The 20,670-nt window shown below is 53.0% G+C and overlaps 1 protein-coding gene and 1 long non-coding RNA gene across 3 annotated transcripts in view; both read left to right on the forward strand.

Annotated features, from left to right (window-relative positions):
• LOC119098472 (SH3 and cysteine-rich domain-containing protein) overlaps positions 1–20,670 on the forward strand; it is a gene marked incomplete at its 3' end in the record, with an annotated part of 116,431 nt that overhangs the window by 66,791 nt on the left and 28,970 nt on the right. Inside the window, 1 exon segment of the mRNA XM_037221398.1 lies at positions 94–192. Coding sequence (XP_037077293.1) covers positions 94–192 — 99 coding nt within the window.
• Positions 7,139–12,628, forward strand: LOC119098474 (uncharacterized). Of its 2 annotated transcripts, none has more exons than XR_005094241.1 (3): positions 7,139–7,221; positions 9,724–9,918; positions 12,563–12,628. It is a non-coding gene; the product is annotated as an uncharacterized LOC119098474 (long non-coding RNA). The 2 variants fall into 2 exon arrangements; XR_005094240.1 differs by lacking the exon at positions 9,724–9,918 and adding an exon at positions 10,125–10,262 and having other exon boundaries at positions 7,146–7,221; positions 12,563–12,620.

Here is a 20,670-nt window from a genome sequence, read left to right on the forward strand (position 1 = left end):
GATGCCGCGAGACGACCATGTTGCGGGCAGTCCTCAGTTGGGTCCGCGTCGCCAATCACTGCAGCGTGGCGTGTTTTTCTCTCGTCCCTGTAGCCGGAGCGGAAGCCACTGACCCAGTGTATGACCTGCTGAAGCAAGCGGCCGCCAAGCGCAAAGAGTCTTCCCTTCCACCGCCCACTCCCATCATTCGAGGTATACTGACGGCGGCTGCGGGCTCGGCCACCGTCCCCGGGGTTGGCCGCCGCCGCTCGTGACGGCCCAGAGGAGGCGCGCCGCGACTGGGCGCCCCCTGCAGGCCGACCCCCCTGCTGCTCGCATTAGCCCGCATGGCATGTTTTGGTGCCATTAGACAGACGATCGAGCCGCGGAGGGGGTCGGCTGGGGTGGCACGACTCTTGGTGAAAGGCTTGTGTTGCTCAGTGTCCCAAGTAAACACCCAGATACCCAGCGCGTCGCGCGATGGAGTTTGTAACGAAACGTTTCCTCATGCACCGAAGGGCTGCTCATGCACTGTAAGGCTGCTCATGAACCGATAGTGTGGGAGCACCCACCTTCATCTCACATGCATCTCACATCTCACAATTACGAGCTACATTCACAAGACTAAGCCTTTCTCCCCGGCATTACAGATACACACTTGTACAGATACATATTTGCATGCTTGCATACTTGCATTTTAACCCTTTTTATCATGCTTGCAGGATGAACCATCGCATGGCTTGTATCAAATGGCATTGCAAGAAAAGATCGGTTTGCATATCGCGAAGTTCTGTTCTTGCTGTACAAAATTATTAAACTTTCAGCCTTAAGTCAATTGCTGGCAGTCTGCAATATTTGTAGTGCCTCTGAACGCTGAAACTCAAAGTCATTGAGTATCTAGAAGCGACAAAATCGACTTAACTGATGCGGACAACCTAAGAAGGGCTAACCACTCGCATCTGCACTGACGTGGATTCTGCCTGCTGGATTGGTTATGTGCGTTTAGGTGATAGTTTACGTGTACGTGTACAGAAGCAAGCAAAATTGAAAAGCGTCCCAAATTTATGAAACATATGTAGCTGAGCAGACTCACGGAGGTGCAAGCTTAGGTGGATGATTAAGCATGCATTTTGGTTCGGAATTTGAATACATTCCCATCTTTTAAAAGGTTTCGCTACATTTCACGGTTATTAATATTTTCAGTTGTTCCGCAGCTCAGACTTACAGTGACACTAGCATAATGAATATCTATGCTCGGTCGCCTGCGTGCCGGTGTAGATGGCTGTCAGGTGATCAGGTGGCTCTTCGAATCACAAGCGAGGTGGACAGCATTTAGCGCATCCTGCTCCGCGTGCTGCCTGGTCATGTCGTGAGAATGCAGGGTCGCCAAACATCACGCTATTGTCGGGTCTTCGCACCATGCGCAGTGCGAGCGCTCATCGAGCTGGTGCTAAAGTGGTTACATTGTCCTCAGGTAACCCTTTCCCCGCCTGGTAGCTGCTACCGCGGTCTTCCCGCCTGAGCTATGCTTAGTGGCACATGACTGCAAGATAATTCCTCGTCTCCAGGCGCCCATCAAGTCCTATCCAGATTCAGCTAACACTGTCTTTCCTGGCGTTCGCTATTCTGTTCTTTACGTTTGATCTCACCTTCACCTGGTAATCGGTGCTCGCGGCACCGTACTGCTTGCCGCTGGGGCCAGCAGAGACTGACCATTGATTGCGTTCTTTTGATGTGTTTCAGACAATCGTTCCGGTCTTAGAGTGGCAATATCAAAGAGACTTTCCTTTCGGAGAGCGTTATCTCATGGCCGTAAATCAACTGCATTTAGTTGTCGTTTGTGTTACTATTTGTTTAACGTACCTGTTAAGCCTATAGGTAGCCTTGAAATACACCCACGGTGTCCTGCCTTTTCCTTTTTAGCAATCACTGGCAGTGCGATTTTTGTGTGACGTGCTTCTGCTAGTTGAGTAGCAAAGGGACAGACTTGGTTCTTCCCCGGGTTTGCGTAGTTAATTGCTGTTCTCTGTGACACGTGCTGCGTGTGGGCGACTCTGTGGTTACTGCACCCGCCCTGTGGCTTGCTGGTTCGTGATTTGGTTGGATAAGGTAATCACCCGTGCGCACAACGTTCGCCGTCATTGTGTTCGTCCCATAGAGCATGTTTGCTGTTGATTCAGGTGGTGAGACGTTGCCGCCGGCGCCCCGTGCTGTCACTCAGATCGTAGATGGTCGCCATCTGGCGGCTCTGGTTTTCGTTGTGTGAAGCATGGAAGGTGTGTGCATATATCCGTCGGTCATGCTGCATATGCAGTCGTTTCTCTTGAGAGCGCTAAGCCGACGTGCGTGTCACTGTCACCGATGTCATAGGAATCGGTATATTCAGCCGTCTCGGGGAGATTGGCGCCTGTGTAATTGCTTTTGCGATGGCTTATATGCGTTTGTAATTGCCAGCTAACACATGCTAGCAGAAATAATCGTCTCACGAAATCTCTTCTTGGGCGTGAATGTCAAATCGGCCTGGAATTGATATGAACTTAAAATACGGCCCCAGTGTTCCGCCGCCAGTCACTTAATTTCTTGTAAATCAAGGCTCACCAGTTATGACACAAAAATCGTCCCAAACAGCTGTGTGCTGGACGGTTTTTTGTACACTACCTGATGCCGTCGCTGGACTGTCTAGTGTTGGTTCCAGTGTCATGTTTGGTCAGCCGTCGCCGCTCCAACGCCAGTTGTGCGGGTTCCGTTATCAAAGGACAGAATGGGAGAGAGAGTGGCAGCGCTAGCTGGAACAGTCATCCGAAATGGTTTGTGTTTGAGTGCACTAAACAAAAAAGCATTGGAAAACAAGAAACTTGTTCAAAAACCACAACAGCTGTTCGTCAGTGAAACTGGAAGCACATACATTCTGGCGCAAATCATAGAGCGGAACATTGCGTGTAAACAAGTCATGTCCCTCATAAAAATGGCCAGTCCTTATAGGCTGTTGTTCGTGACATACGAAATCTCGGTGCAACAAAGGCATTGCCTCCATCACAGCAGGGTACGAATTCTTAGATCTCATGGGCTAAGTTAAGACCTAGACGCCTCAGGCTTAGACTGGTCAAAACAAATCAGGTTGGCACATTTGGCGTGCATTGTTCTGACGCCGCTCGGGCCAAAGTGGCTTAGCTGGAAGGAAAGCCAACGCATGATCCGGAGTCGTGCTCATACATTAGCAGGAGGTCAGATTGGAGTAGATGCTGTTTGGCAATGCAAATGCGGAGAGCAGATGCAAACAGCGTTATAAAATATGGTTCAAAAGAAACTTTACGCTCATCGGTTCCATACAGGGACGGAAAGATACAAAGTTTTTGCTATGAGAACCAAAAAGCTGATGTGTGTGTGTTTTGTTGGCAAACTGTGTTTTGTCTCTGTTTCATCGGTGTTTTACGTGATGAAGACTAGAAGCCAAATACATTTTGCATCTTTTGGTCACCATCTCAAAACCCTGGGCGTCAAGTTACCTTTTCGAGCGTAGTTACTGATCATCGTTCATTTGTTTGCTTCGTCTAACACACGTATAGTACAAAACCTCTGTCAAGCGCACCTTTTACATAAAATTTGTTCAAACCTCGCCTTGAATTACGTGCGCCGGACGAAGCAAGGAGTGTCACTTGGCACACATTCTAAGAATAGGAATAATCTGGTGTAGCTTATTTGAGCGATTTCATGCGCATTTATCAGCAATGACGACCTTGGACGGACGCACGTTACTGAAAGCTGGGATGTGAAGAAATCAATTTCAGTGAGACAAACATTAGTTAACTGTGAGTTCATGCTTGGTTTGTAGAATTAATTTGGATGCAAAATCCATAAACTGAAGGTCTACACTTGGGTTCTTTTAGCAAGGGTCATTGGGAATTTTCGACTTTCACGACGTGGTATGTACGGGGTACGAATGTTACGTACGAATATAGGTTTCGTAGTTACCGGATGCAAATTTCGAATAAAATATCAAACGCAAGGTATCAAAAACAGTTGATGGACAGTGATAAATGTTGAAGTGCGACACCATCGACTGATGAAGTATGGACAGAATAAGGATCGCTAGTAATACGCTGTATGCTATGCTGTATTGAACAACAGAACATAAAAGGCTACTGTAGTCCCAGTTAATATTGTTGGTTGCTATTGATAGATGGCTATTATCGGTAATGTTACTTAAATTGCCTAAGCTACTGCTTACTAGTTCCAGTACAAAAAGTTCATCAGGAGTGTGCCCTCAGACTAACAAAGCAGGACTCAATGAACTGACATGTTATTATCACACCAAATCATGAACGGAAAGCCTCCCAGTCCTCCACCAACAATGACCGTTTAAAAGAACCTGATGCCGTGACACGTGGGCTCGCGAAGTCCTCACGCGCAGCACAGCGGTTTCATTGTCCCGTCTATTGGTCGGAGGAAGAAGTTGAGTCCCACTTTTGTTGACAAATGAGAGGCAGTGGTTTCGTGGCATCGTTAAGATTTTTTGTGTTAGTTAAGAGAGAGATTTTACAGTATGATTGAGACGGAACATTAGTATTAAGGATGGACTAATTGCACGGGCCGTTGGCCTCGTCTGGTGTGTTCGTATGTGCTTAAGGTTTTGACCAGTTTCGGCAGGCCGTCGTCAGGCCTTATTGAGTCCTGAGGAGGGTTTGTGTGTGTGTGCTCTAACACACCGGACGAAGACAGAAGCTCAAACAATGATGTCACCCATGAATCGAGTGAAGTTGACACAGCTGGCAGGCCGTGAGCCAGCCTCGTTCAGCGCTCGCGTTCGGATGATCGAGCAATGTCTGCCAAAGATAACTCATGCAACAAAATTTAGCTTGACAATGGACGAGGGCCGAGCCGATGAGATCACCGTTTTCCTGTGTGACGGGACTGGAGGCGTGGTAGACGCAGATGATCAGCTTGACGAGAGCGCGCCCAGATTTCCGCAGCGAGGCTCTCATGCACGACGTGCCGGCGGAGCTGGGTAGCGATCGGGCTCCGTTACGCGGCTCCCGTCGGGAGCCAAGAGCGATCAGTTCAGCTTTACTCACAGACACAAGAACAGTAACCAAAACGGTAGGCTAAGTTAGCTTAGGCTAGGTGACGCAGATTACATTAGGCGCTTCGTTGCCACCGACTGTTTGCAGGCAAGGGTAGAAGAGCATTGGAAAGGGTCGGAGGTATTTTGTGTCCTTGGTGTCATTGCAACGAGATAATGCATCCAATGTTAGGGTTGCTGGGCCTGATATCGTCTGATGTTGCCAGCTAGGGGCGCCGGCCGTGGGTTGGGCTAGATCAATATCATGTCATGTTATGACAGATCTAACATCACATCCTAAGATGGGAGTCTCCGAATTCCGCGCTAATTGCCTGATTTAGTTAAGGAGACATAACGTTGTGTCCCGGACCGGCACGGACGTTGTGGTGGTTGGGATGGATGTCAGGAATCTAACTACGAATCTGGTGTAATCGCCAAAAACCTGGAACCTGCGTCGAGCATGTTAACAGTGAACATGATTTGGCTTAAATATTTATGTATGCATCCCGCGACGCTTATCTTTGACACATTCTCAGCTGATCATTTTCTCTTTATGTCGCTGCTGCTTCCTGACGATCACATTCATAACAGCTGATAATGTTTTCCATGCTGCCCGTTTCCGTGTTGATCTTTCGCTTTGTGCAAAAATGTCGCGACAATAGTTTGCAGCTCTTCAGTTTTCATCCTCAGCCTTATCTCCGTCCATTTTCATCACGTCGACTTATTTTTTACTCGATCGCGCTGTATTCAATTATCCTGATCTGTCCATAGTTTGACCATAGCAAGTCGTCGCGTGCATTCCATGAGTTTTAGCACTGCGTCCTATTCCGTTCGATATGTTGCCCAATATCGTGCTTTTGCCACGTGTCAGCCGTGCCGCGTTAAAACCGCTCTCTCAGCGGGCTATTCGCGGTACATACGCTGTAGACGTGAGGTCACTCGTGTCCGGCGTTTCAGAGCACGACTCCGACCAGGGCTACCTTGGTCTGGCGCGGCCCGCCGATGGGGCCAGCTCCAAGGCAACCAGCCACGGGTGAGATACCTCTCGGCTTGAGTGCGTGGTCAAAGCAGGATGCTCGACGGTGCGCGCACACACCGGCCCGTACATGACGCGTCAAAGCTGGTCCGTGACTGCACTGAATGTGAGGATGTGCATTAAACAAGTCGGTGTCATGCCGATTGATTGGGACTGCAGTACATAAATGGTCTTGATGTATGAGTAGGATGATAGACCGATGAGTCAATTAATAAGCGGGCGTGCGAGTTCATTATCACCGCACTTGTCCCATCCTGCAGAAGCGCATGAATCTGCTTCATACACCGCAGGCCGCATATACAATGCATAAATATGTATGCCCATTTGTCCCGTTGTTGAGAAGGAGCCGTGTTCATAGATTGCTCCATGGCTCAGTTGGTTCGGCTACTTGTCGACCGATTTTTTCGGAATGTTCTCTCGTCCGCAGCTTCTTCTTCCTTTACCTACCACCAGTATCACTGTTTTCCGTATTGCTAGCATCAGTTCAATAACCAGCTCACCGGAGACAGAGCAGGGAGAGAGAGAGAGAGAGAGAGAGAGAGAGAGAGAGAGAGAGAGAGCGAGAGAGAAGAGAGAGAGAGAGAGAGAGAGAAGGTAGAGAGAGAGAGAGAGAGAGAATGAGAGAGAGAGAGAGAGGAGATAGAGGAGAGAGAGAGAGAGAGGAGCGATAGCAACAAGTAACACAGATTCAGTTACATAAATTGCAGAACATCCAAGCTCCGCTACGGTTGTTTAGTATACTTCATAACACGGAAACTTTAAAAAAATTGTTCACTTTCGCATTTTTTTATGTGGTGACATTTGCCAGCAGCTTATGGTCGATGCATTAGCCAGAAATGAACGGGAAACCACACCTTAGATGCAATTATAGTTTCATTTGCTTTCCGGATGTGTCGGTGCATTGAGACTGCAGCGTCCTGGAACACACACGCATTGAGGCGCGACATTCACGGCACTGGAGCCCCAGCCGGCGTCTGAGCGCATGAGCGCAATGTCGTGATTGGCGCGTGGCCCCCAGGTCATCGAGCGACCTGCAGGCGCCGGTCGGCGTGCGGCTCATACCAGCCGTCGCGACGGCAGGGCTCCACGCCCCGCACACTCAACGCGCCGGCGCCGGCGCCGGGCCGCGGCTGCTCGTCTTCCTCAGGTCAGTGGGCGCGGCGTCGCGTCTTCCCCAGGGCAGCGCGTGGCATACCTCGTCATTCGCAGGTCAGCAGGCGGCATATCACGTCATTTGCAGGTCGGCGGTTGTCATTCCTTGTCTTTCTCAGGTCAGCGGCTGCCGCTTGAGATGCCGCGCGCCGCTCAGTCTTCCTCAGGTCATCGGGCACCGCCCCATCTTCCGTTTTGTCTCGATCGCCGTCCACACGTCGCAGCTGTCCACAGGTCACAGCTGTCAACACGCTGCAGCTGTTCACACGTCACAGTTGTCCACAGGTCACAGCTGTCAACACGCTGCAGCTGTTCACACGTCACAGCTGTCCACAGGTCACAGCTGTCAACACGCTGCAGCTGTTCACACGTCGCAGTTGTCCACAGGTCACAGCTGTCAACACGCTGCAGCTGTTCACACGTCGCAGTTGTCCACAGGTCACAGCTGTCAACACGCTGCAGCTGTTCACACGTCGCAGCTGTCCACAGGACGCGGTCGTCCACAGTCCACGTCTGTCCAGGGTCGGGCCGCACGGTAGCACACGCACTGTGCGCACGAGGCGTCGGGGTCAGCAGTGACAGCAGACTGTTTGCGGTGTTGAGAACTAACCTCCGCGCGGAAGGCCGCTAGCCCTCAGGCTTCGACCGAGAACGAAAACGCCTGGTCCCGCATGAAACGGTTTTTCATGTGCACCGGAGGACGGGGGATCATTGTTTGGCAGTTGAACTAAACCTGCCCTTGCTTTTCAGCATGTGGTTTTAAAAGTGGGGCGGGGAAGAAACTTCGAACTGTTGAAATTTGCAAGCGCGTGCAAACACATGGAGAGTACCGCTGAAACCAAAGTCGTTAAAGACACGGGCATGCTTGTCTAGACAGGGAAGCAGTATCACGTGGGCCATTCTAAAGACTGCTATTCATTGTCTAGACAGTGAGGCATTATTACGTGGGCCATGCTGTTACCTTGTCGTTCAGCCGAAGCGTTACCAGTGGGCACACTACTAGTATGCCACGATTGAAATTCTCCAGCCGCGGCTGGTGTCAGATTCAGGATAACAAGCCCCTGTTGTCGGAGCCGTCATCTCAACGTTGCGAACACTTGGAATCCATTTACATTTTAATCACCACGCCTGCCGGTTGGAATCAAAGGTATTAACACTTGGGCTGAATTAGAAAGTCCACTGAAGTTTCTTTTTTTCCGTTTTGTGCTTTTCTGCACCACTTTTGAATCACCACTGCTGGGAACCCACCCTGCGGGGCACCACATACCAATCGCAGGCTCATCAATGGCCAGGGCCCTGCCTCAGCCCTTCGCGTACCATTTGCAAGTAACTGCTAAGAGAAGCGTCTCACCAACTAGCGTTCCCACGGTTAAAGTTCGACTCTGATCTGGAGAGGACCCGTGGTAGCCGCAGGCAGCCGCGGCCTGATTCCGTGTCAGTATGCGTCATTGCCAGGGAAGCGAAGTTCGCTGCCGGCGATGTTTCTGCGCACCGCACGATTGTGGGCAGCGGATCGGTGGGTGCCGCGCGCGCGCGCCTGCCGCAGGTGGTGGGCAGCCTGGTGGCCGCGTCTGGTTGGCCACCGTGAGCTCTCGCACGCGCCTTCGTTGTGAGTGTCCTGTCCGGCGGAGAATGGAGACGCGGTTGTACTGCTCCAAACGCACAGCGGCGCACCATTCCCCGCGGTTGGAGTGCCGCCTTGGGCCGGCTTTACTCTCTGATACCGCTAGGGTTTTGGAAAACGACCGATGATATGCTGGCACAAACTCAGTTGAAGCAGCTGGCGACCTGTTTGTAGCATTCACTGCGACGATTTGACTGTAATGTGTGCATTATGAAGAATAATATCGTTATCAACGCTGCCTTTGAGGCGTGATGTACGTGCACCACGAATACGAGCAGCTTGTTTAGTTGACATTATGGACCTTGCAATTTCCGCGTGACTTGCTGTTTTGCTTGTTTGTCTGTGGCTGGACTTATTTGACATGGTGTACGATGGTAATAGCATACAAGACCGCACTGTTTTGCTGTTCATCTATTTGTTAGTTTATGAGCGCAAAGTATTGGCATAAGATTTGAGAACGCATGTTTCGAAAAGCATCTTTACCCGCGGGGCAAGCGTGAGAAGCACTCAAGATGGCCTGTACTGGTTTACGACCTGGAGCTGCCCGCTTTCTTAGGATATTGTGCGGGTGTGAACGGAAGGGGACTTGGACAAGGGGGGGGGGACTTGGAAGGGGGGAACTTGGACGGGTGGGAGACTTGGACGTGTGGGGACTTGTGTGGGTGGGGGACTTGTACGAATGGGGGACTCGGACGGTTGGGGGACTTGGACGGGTTGGGGGACATCAACGGGTGGGGGGCTTGAACATGTAGGGGACTTGAACGGGTGGGGGGACTTGGTCGCAATCCAGTCAGCTAAGGCGGCGGCTTGAGTCCAGGCCTGTCTCAGACATTTACTGCTCACAGGTCAGTAACATTCGTGTCTTCTTTTCAGCCCCTCCCGACAACGGAGGAGGGAATCCTTTTGACTTTTCTCCGAGAGCAGTTGAGAGGCTTGGTCCTCAGGGACCAGACAGCAAAGAGAAAAGTCCTGCCCGGGACTTTTTCAGGAGCTTTAGCATGCGGAGGCGGTCAGCGAAACAGAAGGCCTCCAGCGCGGAGGCCGAGCCGGCGTCGTATGACCCTAACGGTAGAGAGCTGGCGCCGCTGGGCCGTGTGTTGCCGTGGGCCGCCCCGATAGTAAAGAGTGCCGTCGCCAGCCGGCTGACACTACGCGCCGCGCCAGTCGCCGCCGCCAGTGTGTGTGTGTGTGTGCGTGTGCGTGTGCAGTGACCCGCGTGAGGTGTGACAGCCGGCGGCGGCTGACCTGACCTCTGACCTCTAACGCCTCCACAGCGCCACACAGCCCGCGGCGCAACAAACTCAGCTTGCGCATGAAGAGCTTTTCCCTGGACTCGCCCGAGTCGACGGAGCATGCGCAGAGACATCGACGCTCCGGTCCCAGCGGCAGCTACCATTCGTCACATAGCCAATGTAAACCGCCGTGTCGGCCACTCTCTGTACATACATATTCCTCTTATTGTCCATGCGAATGCGGCTGCGGCATTGTCGCTACACACGCACACGCTCTAGGTCTCTGCCTGACTGTCGGTCACGCTTCATCTGGCACACGGCTGGCTTCCGCCGCCGGCGGCGCGTCGCCGGATGCGGCGCGCGCCCCCTCGGCGGCGGGACATGGCCGCCCACCTGCAGCCGGCGGCGGCTGCATGCGCGCCGCCTGGTCTGCAGTCGGCAGGGGCGCGCAACGGCTGTCACACCCTCCCGTCAGCCCCGGACGCCGCCGACACCTCCGCTCAACCGACCCCCGGAGGTTGTCGCGTCTGGAGGAACGCCCGGTCCAAGCAGGTTCGCCCGCGCGCGCCATCGCATCCCAGCGTGTCAGCGGGGCCGAGACCAACATGACCGGTCTGCTGGAGTGGCGCGCACCCCTTGCGGAGGCGGCGGCGTGTGGGACGTGCGGAGAGCGCCGCCGTTCTCGCCGCCCGTCGCCGCCCTCCGTGAGAGACCGCCTGGCCCTGCTTTCAGTGCGTGGCTGTCGGATATCGACAATTGCGCTCAGCGTGGTGGCGCTGGAACGTGCCGGCCGGCGGGCACGCGCCGCAAAGTCGGCCTACAAGTCGCTGGACCAGGTCGATGACCGGGCCCGCGCGGGGACGCGCGACGACCTGGTGGCCTTCTCAGAGCCATGCACCCGCGCTTCCAGTCCGGCATTCGGACACGGTACTCTGTCGGCAACTCTGTGGCAGCTAGAGGTCAGCTGGGACGGCCAGCGCTAGGGCTGGGCGGACCATAACCTCCCGGCACCCCATGCTACGGCTAGAAGCTATAGAGGCTCAGGTCGGCCACCATCATGGCCAGCAGCCTGTCGACAGCGCCGTCAGAATGGGCTGCTAGAGCCGACGCGGTTAGCGGCCCGTCTGTGTAGAGCAAACGAGAGAGCAGCTCGTAGGTCTTGAGTAGTTACAGAGTGGTCTTAGTTAGCGAGCAAACCGCTCCAGCTTCGGCACATCTTGTCATGGCGGTAGTAAGTAGATGTCTTCGTGGAGTGAGCGCCGCACCGGCTCACGAATCGGTTCATGATATCACAGAGAAGGTCTGTTTGTCTTTTTTAGGAGGACGATGAGAAGACAACAAATCAGATCATCGCTGCTGTGCGCGTTTTATACTTCAAGGGGGCTTGCATTTTTGTATTTTGTCGGAAAGCTTTACGGATATTTCAACATTGTGCTACGCGTAAGTGTAGCAGGGGGACCATAGTGAGCAACTAAAAAGTTTGCGAGCGAACTATGGCGAAAGATGGCTTGCTGTAAGCATCCACCATTCACTTATCCTACAATCCAGCCAACGCGTGGGAACCGCGATTGCTCATATGAAGCCCGTTCATATGATGCCGCTCCAGCGTGCCGCACGTCCGACACATGCGTGGCTCCAGTGTGCCGCACGTCCGACACATGCGTGGCTCTAATGTGCCGCACGTCCGACACATGCGTGGCTCCAGTGTGCCGCACGTCCGACAGATGCGGGGCCGTGCACTTCGACGCCATTCTCGTTTCACTGGTCGGCCGATGTTGCTTTATGTTTGCCTTGGTTGTTCAGCTCGCATAAACGTACACATACATTTTCTCTGAACTTTTCTTCTTCTTTTGCAGTGCGGCTATCAGTGTTTTGTAAATAATCGATGTAACGGGACAAGCGCCACACGCTGTAACATACCACTCATAGCACTGCTGCGACGGCGGCCAGCTCGCCTACGCACGGCATGTCGCGGACTGCCAACTGTGGGCGGTCACGAGGCGCACACTAGGTTTGCTGTGTGCTGCAGACCGGCCTGGGATAGCCCGGCCCCCCGGCCAGCCTGAACCACACTCCTCGGTCAGCTGGTCTCGGAAGATCTACGTCTGGTTTGCCTGCCGCGATGGTGCCTCCTTCTGAGCGCCTCCTTCGGGTTAGGTGTCACTTTGCTATTAGAGGGCCAGGATCTAGTGAGTTTTGAATGCAAGCTGGTTTGCCATTTTCGCAAATTATTGCTGTCCATTACTACCCGAAAGCAAAGACCCTTCGCCTTTGCTTGCTTATCAACTCCCCCCTCCCACGTCAACTGCAATACAATAATTTCCTACGATTTGCCCCCTCCCCCCCCCCCCCCCTCTCCAAATCCAGCTTCGAGTCTCTCGTCCCTCAGAGGCTGTTCACGGTGTATCCGTCGGCCGCCAGTCGGAGCCGTCTGCCGCTGTCGTCGCTCACGATTGGTCCGTTATTGTTGGTGCTTGCAGCTCCCTCCAGTCCCGTGCACAATCGCCGACTGCTCTCGGCCAAGGCTATGCGGATGTCGTCTCTGGGACCTGCCGGACGAGAACGAGAAGTCGCAGAGCTCTGCCTCCACCTCGCCCTGTCCGTCCCCGGTGAGTGCGGCTCGGCTGGCGGAGTGACCCTGTCTCTCGGTGAGCTTCTGTGCCAAATTAGAAAACCATGGGGGTCACCTGTCGGTCCGGTCTGGGTCAACTGGGTTGACTTGGTGGCGGATTGGTACGCCAGTTGGGTAGCGCTCGCCGTGTTCTGAACTGAATTATTCATGTTTAGCTGGTCGAGTGGCAGAGATGGGCCCCGCTCCGATCATTTGGATTCTGTCCCACTCGGTGCACGTCCATTTCGACTTGGAGCCATTTTTCCGAGAAACTTTGGATCCGCGTCATAGAGAGGCCCGCGCAACTATCGAATGAGGTGTGTCGCGAAAACGAGCATCGGAAGTTCGCCGCTGCTTTCCAAAGAGCAACTGTTGGATGCTGACAAATCTTACCAGCTGAAATAGATTGACAATTTTTCGCTTTGTCATCTGTCGCAACGCGAGGAACAAGACAACTGAAATGATGGAAGTATCTTGACACCTTTTCGCCTCCATTGAGCTTAACTGCACCTCCCATAATAGATCTAAACTTCACGGCATTATTGCAGCGCATAGAGCATTCATGGCGCAAGTAAAGATATCGAATGAATCATGAGAGTTTGTCGCAAGTATAACTAAAAAGATAAAGTTGGTAAAACTACCTAGATCACTCAAAATGATTCTTCTGTGGGCTCACTCCCTGTAAACACCTGTGTCTTTTTATTCGGCCTATATAGATGGCCTATATAGATGGTCTATATAGATATAGATAGATATAGACGGTCATCCCCAAATAAAAAATGATGTTTAAGGTGCGATATGTTCCGTTGTTTGGAGATAGCAATGACTTAGGAATGGACCATCGTGCGACAACTGAACGCCCAGTACACTGTACAGTTTGTAATGTTTCGAAATAAACCTCCACAATGCACTTTCGTCACACAGCGGCGTAGCTGACCTTGATTTGGGACATCACTGTATGGCACTGCATCCCTCACGTAAAAGCGCACCAGCATGTGGTAGGAGAATGTTTCATATTTGAAGATTTTCAGAAAAGCATCAGATATGGTAAAATAAGCTCAATTGTAAGTGTTGATGTGCTGTTAAGTGCGTAGGCTGCTCTAGACAATGGCATTTCACCAGTTAGTAAATAGTCCCGTCAATAAGTCGTTGTTTGATTACGTCATTGAACTTCTGTATCACGTCGGAGTCGCTGCCAGATGGCCGCATCAGAATTAACACTGTAGCGGACGGGATGACTCACTTGTAGTTCTTCTACCTCCCGGGAGGTGACGCGCGTGTTGGCGTCTGTTTGCGAAACCCTAAGATCATTAAGTGCGCGTGTCATGGCTCTTTCTCGTAGTGTTCTTGTATATTTGTACGTGATTTGACGCTATTCACTTGCATGCGCATGCTAGGGTATTGCGCTGTTTTTAAGTTTTTCGATTCTCGCAAGTCCAGTATTATGTAGCACGAAACGTAATGAATGCTCGAACATCCAGGGCAGGCTGCATACATGCGCCAGCCGGGAGTGGGCGGAAGTGTCCGCCCTCTCCCCCGGTGGGGGCGCCCCCCGCAGAGAGGTCCTAGGGGTCAGATGGGTGCTCTTTTGTTTCGGTGGTTAGGTCCACAGTTGCAAGAAGTTTTGCCCCACCATTATCCATTCTCCTTCATCCTGTGTCCTAAAATGGTTATGGCTGGACTCAAATCCAAATAATCAAATAAAAAGCATGTTTGAAGGCTGCACTCAGCGCGTTAGGATGACCGAGGCCCAGCTGATGACCGCTGATGCCACGAATTATGTTAACGTACGCAAGACACGAATTTCTCGATAATCACATTTGTTCTTGGCCTTGAGCACTGCATGGGTAATGAGGTGGCGGTATTTAGGTAACACTTGCATGGCGTCATGAATGTTCGGGTGACTTCGAAATAATCAGCACGAAATAGCCTGTGCATGGTCATGGGCGTTAACGTCGGAAACAAAAGGGGTTTAAACCTTAAGAAGGGCATGGCTGTGAACTGCACTGAATGATCCTCCAAATGGTCATCAAAGTGCAAACCCCCACAGAAATGCGGAACATTCTCTTAAATGGTTAGAAGCCTGCTCTTTGGCGCTGGAATATTTTAGTACGCAGCTGCCACGTAATAAGTTGTCCGCGAATCCACACATGAGATTGGCTTTTTTATTCTGTGGCTGAGTGCTGCTACAGAGCACTAACCCCTTTTCAACTCTGGGCCTCCAGCCAGGAACACACCGGGTTGGGTGTGGGGCGAGCTAGATGGCTACATGGTCGAATAGTCGAATATTACATGCAGACTTTGGCAGCTGAGTAAAATGGCTAAGACTGATAAAGTCTTATCCTTCTTTGCCACACTCTCCTCACCCATGATACTGATCTCCAGCATTGAAGTCTGGACTAGTTCCACTCACAGATAAGCCATTGTAAATGCTGTGAGCGTCAGAAAGAAACAATCCAGAATTATGTCCGGGCTCATCCTACGTCGAAACGATTTTTCATATTACATCACGTTTCTGGGTTCTATGCACTTCCAGCTTACGACTTAATAACCCTATTACACTAACAACACAAATTACGATGGAAAAATCAACCAACAGCTATCACAACTACTATATAGCCACTGTGTGTCATCACGTCCTCCAACTCTCCTCCATTTCCATCCAGAGTGTTTGCTCGCGCTCTCGTCGCCGGACGTTGTTGTTTGTCTTCCTCCCATGCATTCATCTTCATTAGCGCCGTGTGCGTAAGCGCTGTGAGTGGCGCCATGAGTGACGTGAGTGACGCACTTCTGCCGGAGGGGCCGCTGCATCGTGCGCCGCGTCGCGCCTCACCCAGCGCGCCTGTTCCAGCAAAAGCCGCACCGCCTGCTGCCCACAAGCCTGTACGTTGTGCTGTACAACTTCTCGTCTCGGCACCAGGACGAGCTGGATCTGAAGTGAGTGGCCGCGCTGCCGTGCCCAACTCGCTGGGCGCGCGCCGGTCGGCCGCCGAACCTGACCTGTGGCCTGTGTTGGCAGGCGTAACACGCACTTCAGGGCACGTCGTAAAGGCAGAGCCGTCATGTTGCCGTCACGGAACTTGATGAAACGCGTCCTCCATGCAATGCACTAGTGAACAAAAGTGTTAAGCGCTACGTTATTGTATATATATATATATATATATATATATATATATATATATATATATATATATATAGGTGTCTGCTTTTCCGTAAAGATGATGCGTATGATTGCTGATGTGCATACCTGACAACCGTGATTAATTTGAACGATAGTTGGTACAGTAAAGCAGGCGTCCGATGTATCACTTCAAAGCTTTATGATTTTTGACCCCTCGCCCTAATTCGCCGTTTTCCATAAGGCCGACTAATAGGGGATCGATGCGACTCACGCAGGGGTTTCGAAACTAATGAAGCAGAGCCTAGCGGAAACCAGCCGAGAAACGTTTCTGAGCCAAATATCGCGATAGGTACTGCTCTTCCTGTTGTCGGGTTAATATGAACCTAAATGTGTCATTTCAAATGTCAATTTGCTTCAAAAGATTGCACTTTTCAGCCTTTGAAATGTATTTTATTTGACCCGATTAAAAAATTGATTTCCCCGAAACAGTCTACACATCTTCGTGAGCGCGATTTAAGGTCAGTTCTTAAGAAGGGCGCGGTGATGAACTGCACGGAAAAATCTTCAAGATGGTTTTTCAGTCCACAACCCCATTTTAAATGTGGAACACGCCCTTAAATGTAACAGTATCGGCGCACCACGCGTGTTCCACGGCGTCGTCGGCTGCCGCCCGCCGCCCGCGCCAAGCCGTGCATCGCTGTGCAGTGTTCCTCAAAAGCCCGCCGCTGCTACGTACTAAAAAGCTAGAAATACGTGTTTAGCGTCCAAACACGCACAATGGATGTCCCATAGACTACTGCGCATTTGAGCGTGATGCATAGTATGCCGGAGGGGTAGTCTGAAAAACCTACCGGCTCGCATCGACCCATCCCCTAATTAGGACGAGGGTTTAGTTCTAGCATGCCCTTCATGGTGCCCTATATTTGTAGCTGGGATGGACCCAGAAACAGGCATGAAGCCCCAATTACTTGACAATGTCGGCGAGATGAAGAACGTTCATTTGAGCTTAGGACTATCACATTGCCACGTTGTTGCGCGTATGAATGCAGACACCCGGTTCCAAGGGTGTTCAGTGCTAAACGAATTAGACGCCGGGAGCCTACATACAACTCATTGGCATACAACTCGCTAGCAGGAACATGATAGTCAACTCTGGTAACCGGAGTATGTCAAATAAGGCGCACGCGAGTCGGCCTGGTAGAAACAGCAAGACCAAGTATTGCCCGGCTGTCATCTGACTGGATCCGCTCCCCTCCCCCCCCCCCCCCCCCCCCCCCGCCTCCACCCTCCCCCCCAAACACATTATGTACGAAGGTAAGGTCGCGCTGCGCGCGTGGAGAGCCAGTCCCTGAGGCACCCAGGATGGATAGATGATGTGCGTTTTTCAAGTGTGGTCGTGTAGGACCCTCAGGCCTCACAGTCAACCACATAGGCAGCTTGTGTTGAATCCTGTCAACACGTGATATGTGGGATTTGGCAGCATCCGACCAGATGCTGTTGCTGAAGCTAATGGTACAGAGAATGTGACAATAGAGGTCTGGAGGAATGGATCAGTGTTATGAGCACTGCGGCTCTTCTGAACTCAAGGTTGCTGATTCTTGTCATGATAAGAGTACGGAAATATTAAACAAAGAACGCGAAAACTGCCAGGATAGATCTAAAGATGACCCACATCTTCGGATCGGTAACAAAACAGTCGCCAGGGCGATGAGCTGTTTTGCCTGTGAAAGAATGCAATGGAGCGGTGGCTCAGTCGGGGAGGGCCGTCAAAGTGACTCAGTCGGAGTGAACCGTCGGAGTGGCTCAGTCGGAGTGGACCGTCGGAGTGGCTCGGTCGGAGTGAATCGTCGGAGTGGCTCAGTCGAAGTGGCCCGTCGGAGTGGCTCAGTCGGAGTCGGCCGTCGGAGTGGCTCAGTCGGAGTGGGCTGTCGGAGTGGCTCAGTCAGAGTGGACCGTCGGAGTGGCTCGGTCGGCGTGAACCGTCGGAGTGGCTCAGTCGAAGTGGGCTATCGGAGTGGCTCAGTCGGAGTGGGCTGTCGGAGTGGATCGTGTAGCATAACATGATCGGGTCGTCCAAAGATATGCTGGCCTTGCTGGTCAATCTGCGGTGTAACGATTCCGTAACTTGTGTACAACACGCTGGAACCTGACCGTCAATGACCAGACATTCAGCAAGGCACAGAGCAGAGCTATGTCTCACCGATAGAACCAGTGGAGAAGGGATCCTTTTAGAGCGAAAGAGCGATTGTCCCGATAGCAAGGCAGGACAGGCGAGTCCACGAAGGTTTGGTAGGAACGCGTTCATCTTGTTGAGATGGCGGAACTTTTCTCTCGCGTCCCGCTATTGCTGACGTGAGCAATACAGAGTCATGGTAAACTAAAGCCACCTTTTTTGTTGACGTCACCGCTTCGTTTGGGCCACATCGGACCATTTTGGTTTCCGTAGGTTCCAGTTGTGTAAATGTGTAACCTTCAATAAGCAGGCAAAATTATTAGTTGTTTCTTCTCAGTCATTGATATTTACCAACGCGGACAAGAATACCGTCGCTATTTGCAGAGATGGCTAAATCTAAGATTTGGCCAGTCACCCCGACCTTCAACAGAAGCACGAACGCCCTGTATGTGCTCTGAATGGTAGACCGGCTTACTCTGCTGGTGTTAACCGGAGCTCGACTGCGGAGGCTCCCAGACATCCCGGCCATGTGCTGATGCTATTGCATGCATCAACGAGCCGGCTGCCGGGCTGAATCCATGTGTCAAATTATCCTTCACAGCCCGATGTTGACCCTGTCCTGGTAGTAGGAATTCGCGCCGAAATTCAAAGCTCATGGCGACATGGCTGAGCTGCCGCGCCTGGCTGCTGCTGTGGGGAAGGGCTTGGCGGCGTCGCCGCCGTACACCAGGGGAGGGGAGCGTCACTGGTCCTCCGCTGCAGCCATCTACCCCTGCCGACAGGGCCGGCTACAAGCTGACGGTGATCGGACACAATCCGACCTGGACTGGTGGAAGGGCAAGTGTCTGGGCAAGGTGGGCTTCTTCCACCTCTAAGATACATCACCAAGCTGCAGCCGGGCGAGCGGCCCCTTTCAGGTCACGCACAACCTGCAGGTGTCGGACGGGCAGGACGGCCTGCGTCTGCTCCGGGATCAGGTCAGGGCCGCTGGGTCAAGGTCAGGGCCGCTGGGTCAAGGTCAGGGTCGCTGGGTCAAGGTCAGGGCCACTGAATCAAGTTTTAGGGCCACTGTGTGAAGGTCATGACCGCTAGGTCGAGGTGAGAGCCGCCGGGTCAAGGTCAAAGTCACTAGGTCAAGATCAGTGCCTGGGTCAAGGTCAGGGGTTCTGGGTCAAGTCAAGGCTGCTGGGTCAAGGTCAGGGACGCGGCTGATCCTCGATTCTGGCCCCGCTCCAGCCACACGACACGCTGCTCATGAACTTTATGGCGCCGGCCGACTTCATGGCCGGTCATTGACATGGTTGGACGCTTATTGCGCTGCAGTTGTGTTTTATTTAATGACCCTGCAGTTGCCACGCATCATCGGAACAGCTAAAATTTAGTCGCGGCGTTTGCGTGGCGCACATTCGAACCTTACCCGTGTTCAGACCTGCAAAGCATGTGCTGTTTAAGTCGGCAATGCTTGCAAATGGTGGTATCGGTCATGCGATGAGCTTCTTGAGTTTTCATTTTCGATTGTTAATGTCTGTCATGACTTCACTCGGTTAATACGGTCAGTCAGCGTGCCCTTGACCGACGCGATCCGTGCTATGTCAGATCGTGATCCAGATCGGGGAGGAGGTGGACGGCATGATCATGATCCGGGACGGCGAGAACCGGCAGGGCGCCTGCCCACTGAAATACCTGACGGAGGTGTGACCCGCCCGGAGGCACCTCGTCGCGAGGCCGGCCGCCCGCGGCGCGCCGGGGCCCCGGCCTCCGATGGCGCACTCCCGCGGATGTGCGTCCATGTGTAGCCGCTACTGGCCGCACCCTCGTTGTTTGATGTGCACCACTGTGACACGAACGCACTGTACCTGCCCGTCCCACGGCCGCCGCGCCGCACCGCGCCCCTCCGCGAGCGCCCGTCGGGGGCGGGCTCGCGCTGAAAGGCCAGGGCACTCAGCGCGGCTGTGCTCCGTTCCCTCGGCGTAGTCGGCTCCCGGGAGGGCGAGTCAGCCGCTGCCGGTGTCGCACAGCCGTCGTGTTCTCAATGTGCTCGCACCGCGCCGCCGGCGCGCTCGGCGCCAGCCGCCTCTCCACGTCACACCAACCTGACCTCTGTCCTCCCCTCCATCTGCCCCCGGGCTGTAAACACGCTTACACTGGCCCCCTGTTGGTCGGTCCGGGTCCGCTGAGCGCGCGCCACCCGCTGCCAGTGGGTGGGCACCCGCTAGAAGTGGGTATGGACAGACCCTCCGGCGTTAACCGTCGCTAACTGAACTCTGGGTGTGGAGCTTTGGCTGCCATGCGCTGCGGGACTCAGTGACACCTGACTGCTGACGACTGACGGAGAGCGTCATATGTTCATCCCGCAGACCGCCTCGAGAGTTTGCACGTTTGTTTCAGCGACCACACCACAGCACGTGATGCGCTTGGCTTACCGGTGCCCCCCCCCCCCCCCCCGCCCCCTGGATACTCCGAATGTGCTTTGCGTTCTGACGACGGCCGCCCTATGTTTTACGCCCGGCCGACAGACCGCCGCCATTGTGTCCTGCATTCTGCCAACGGCCGCCCTATGTTTTACGCCCGGCCGACAGACCGCCGCCATTGTGTCCTGCATTCTGCCAACGGCCGCCCTATGTTTTACCCGGCCGACAGACCGCCGCCATTGTGTCCTGCATTCTGCCAACGGCCGCCCTAT

The sequence above is a fragment of the Pollicipes pollicipes genome, unplaced genomic scaffold, assembly GCF_011947565.3.
Source record: "Pollicipes pollicipes isolate AB1234 unplaced genomic scaffold, Ppol_2.1 Scaffold_4740;HRSCAF=5597_pilon_pilon_pilon, whole genome shotgun sequence".
Lineage (NCBI taxonomy): Eukaryota > Metazoa > Arthropoda > Thecostraca > Pollicipedomorpha > Pollicipedidae > Pollicipes > Pollicipes pollicipes.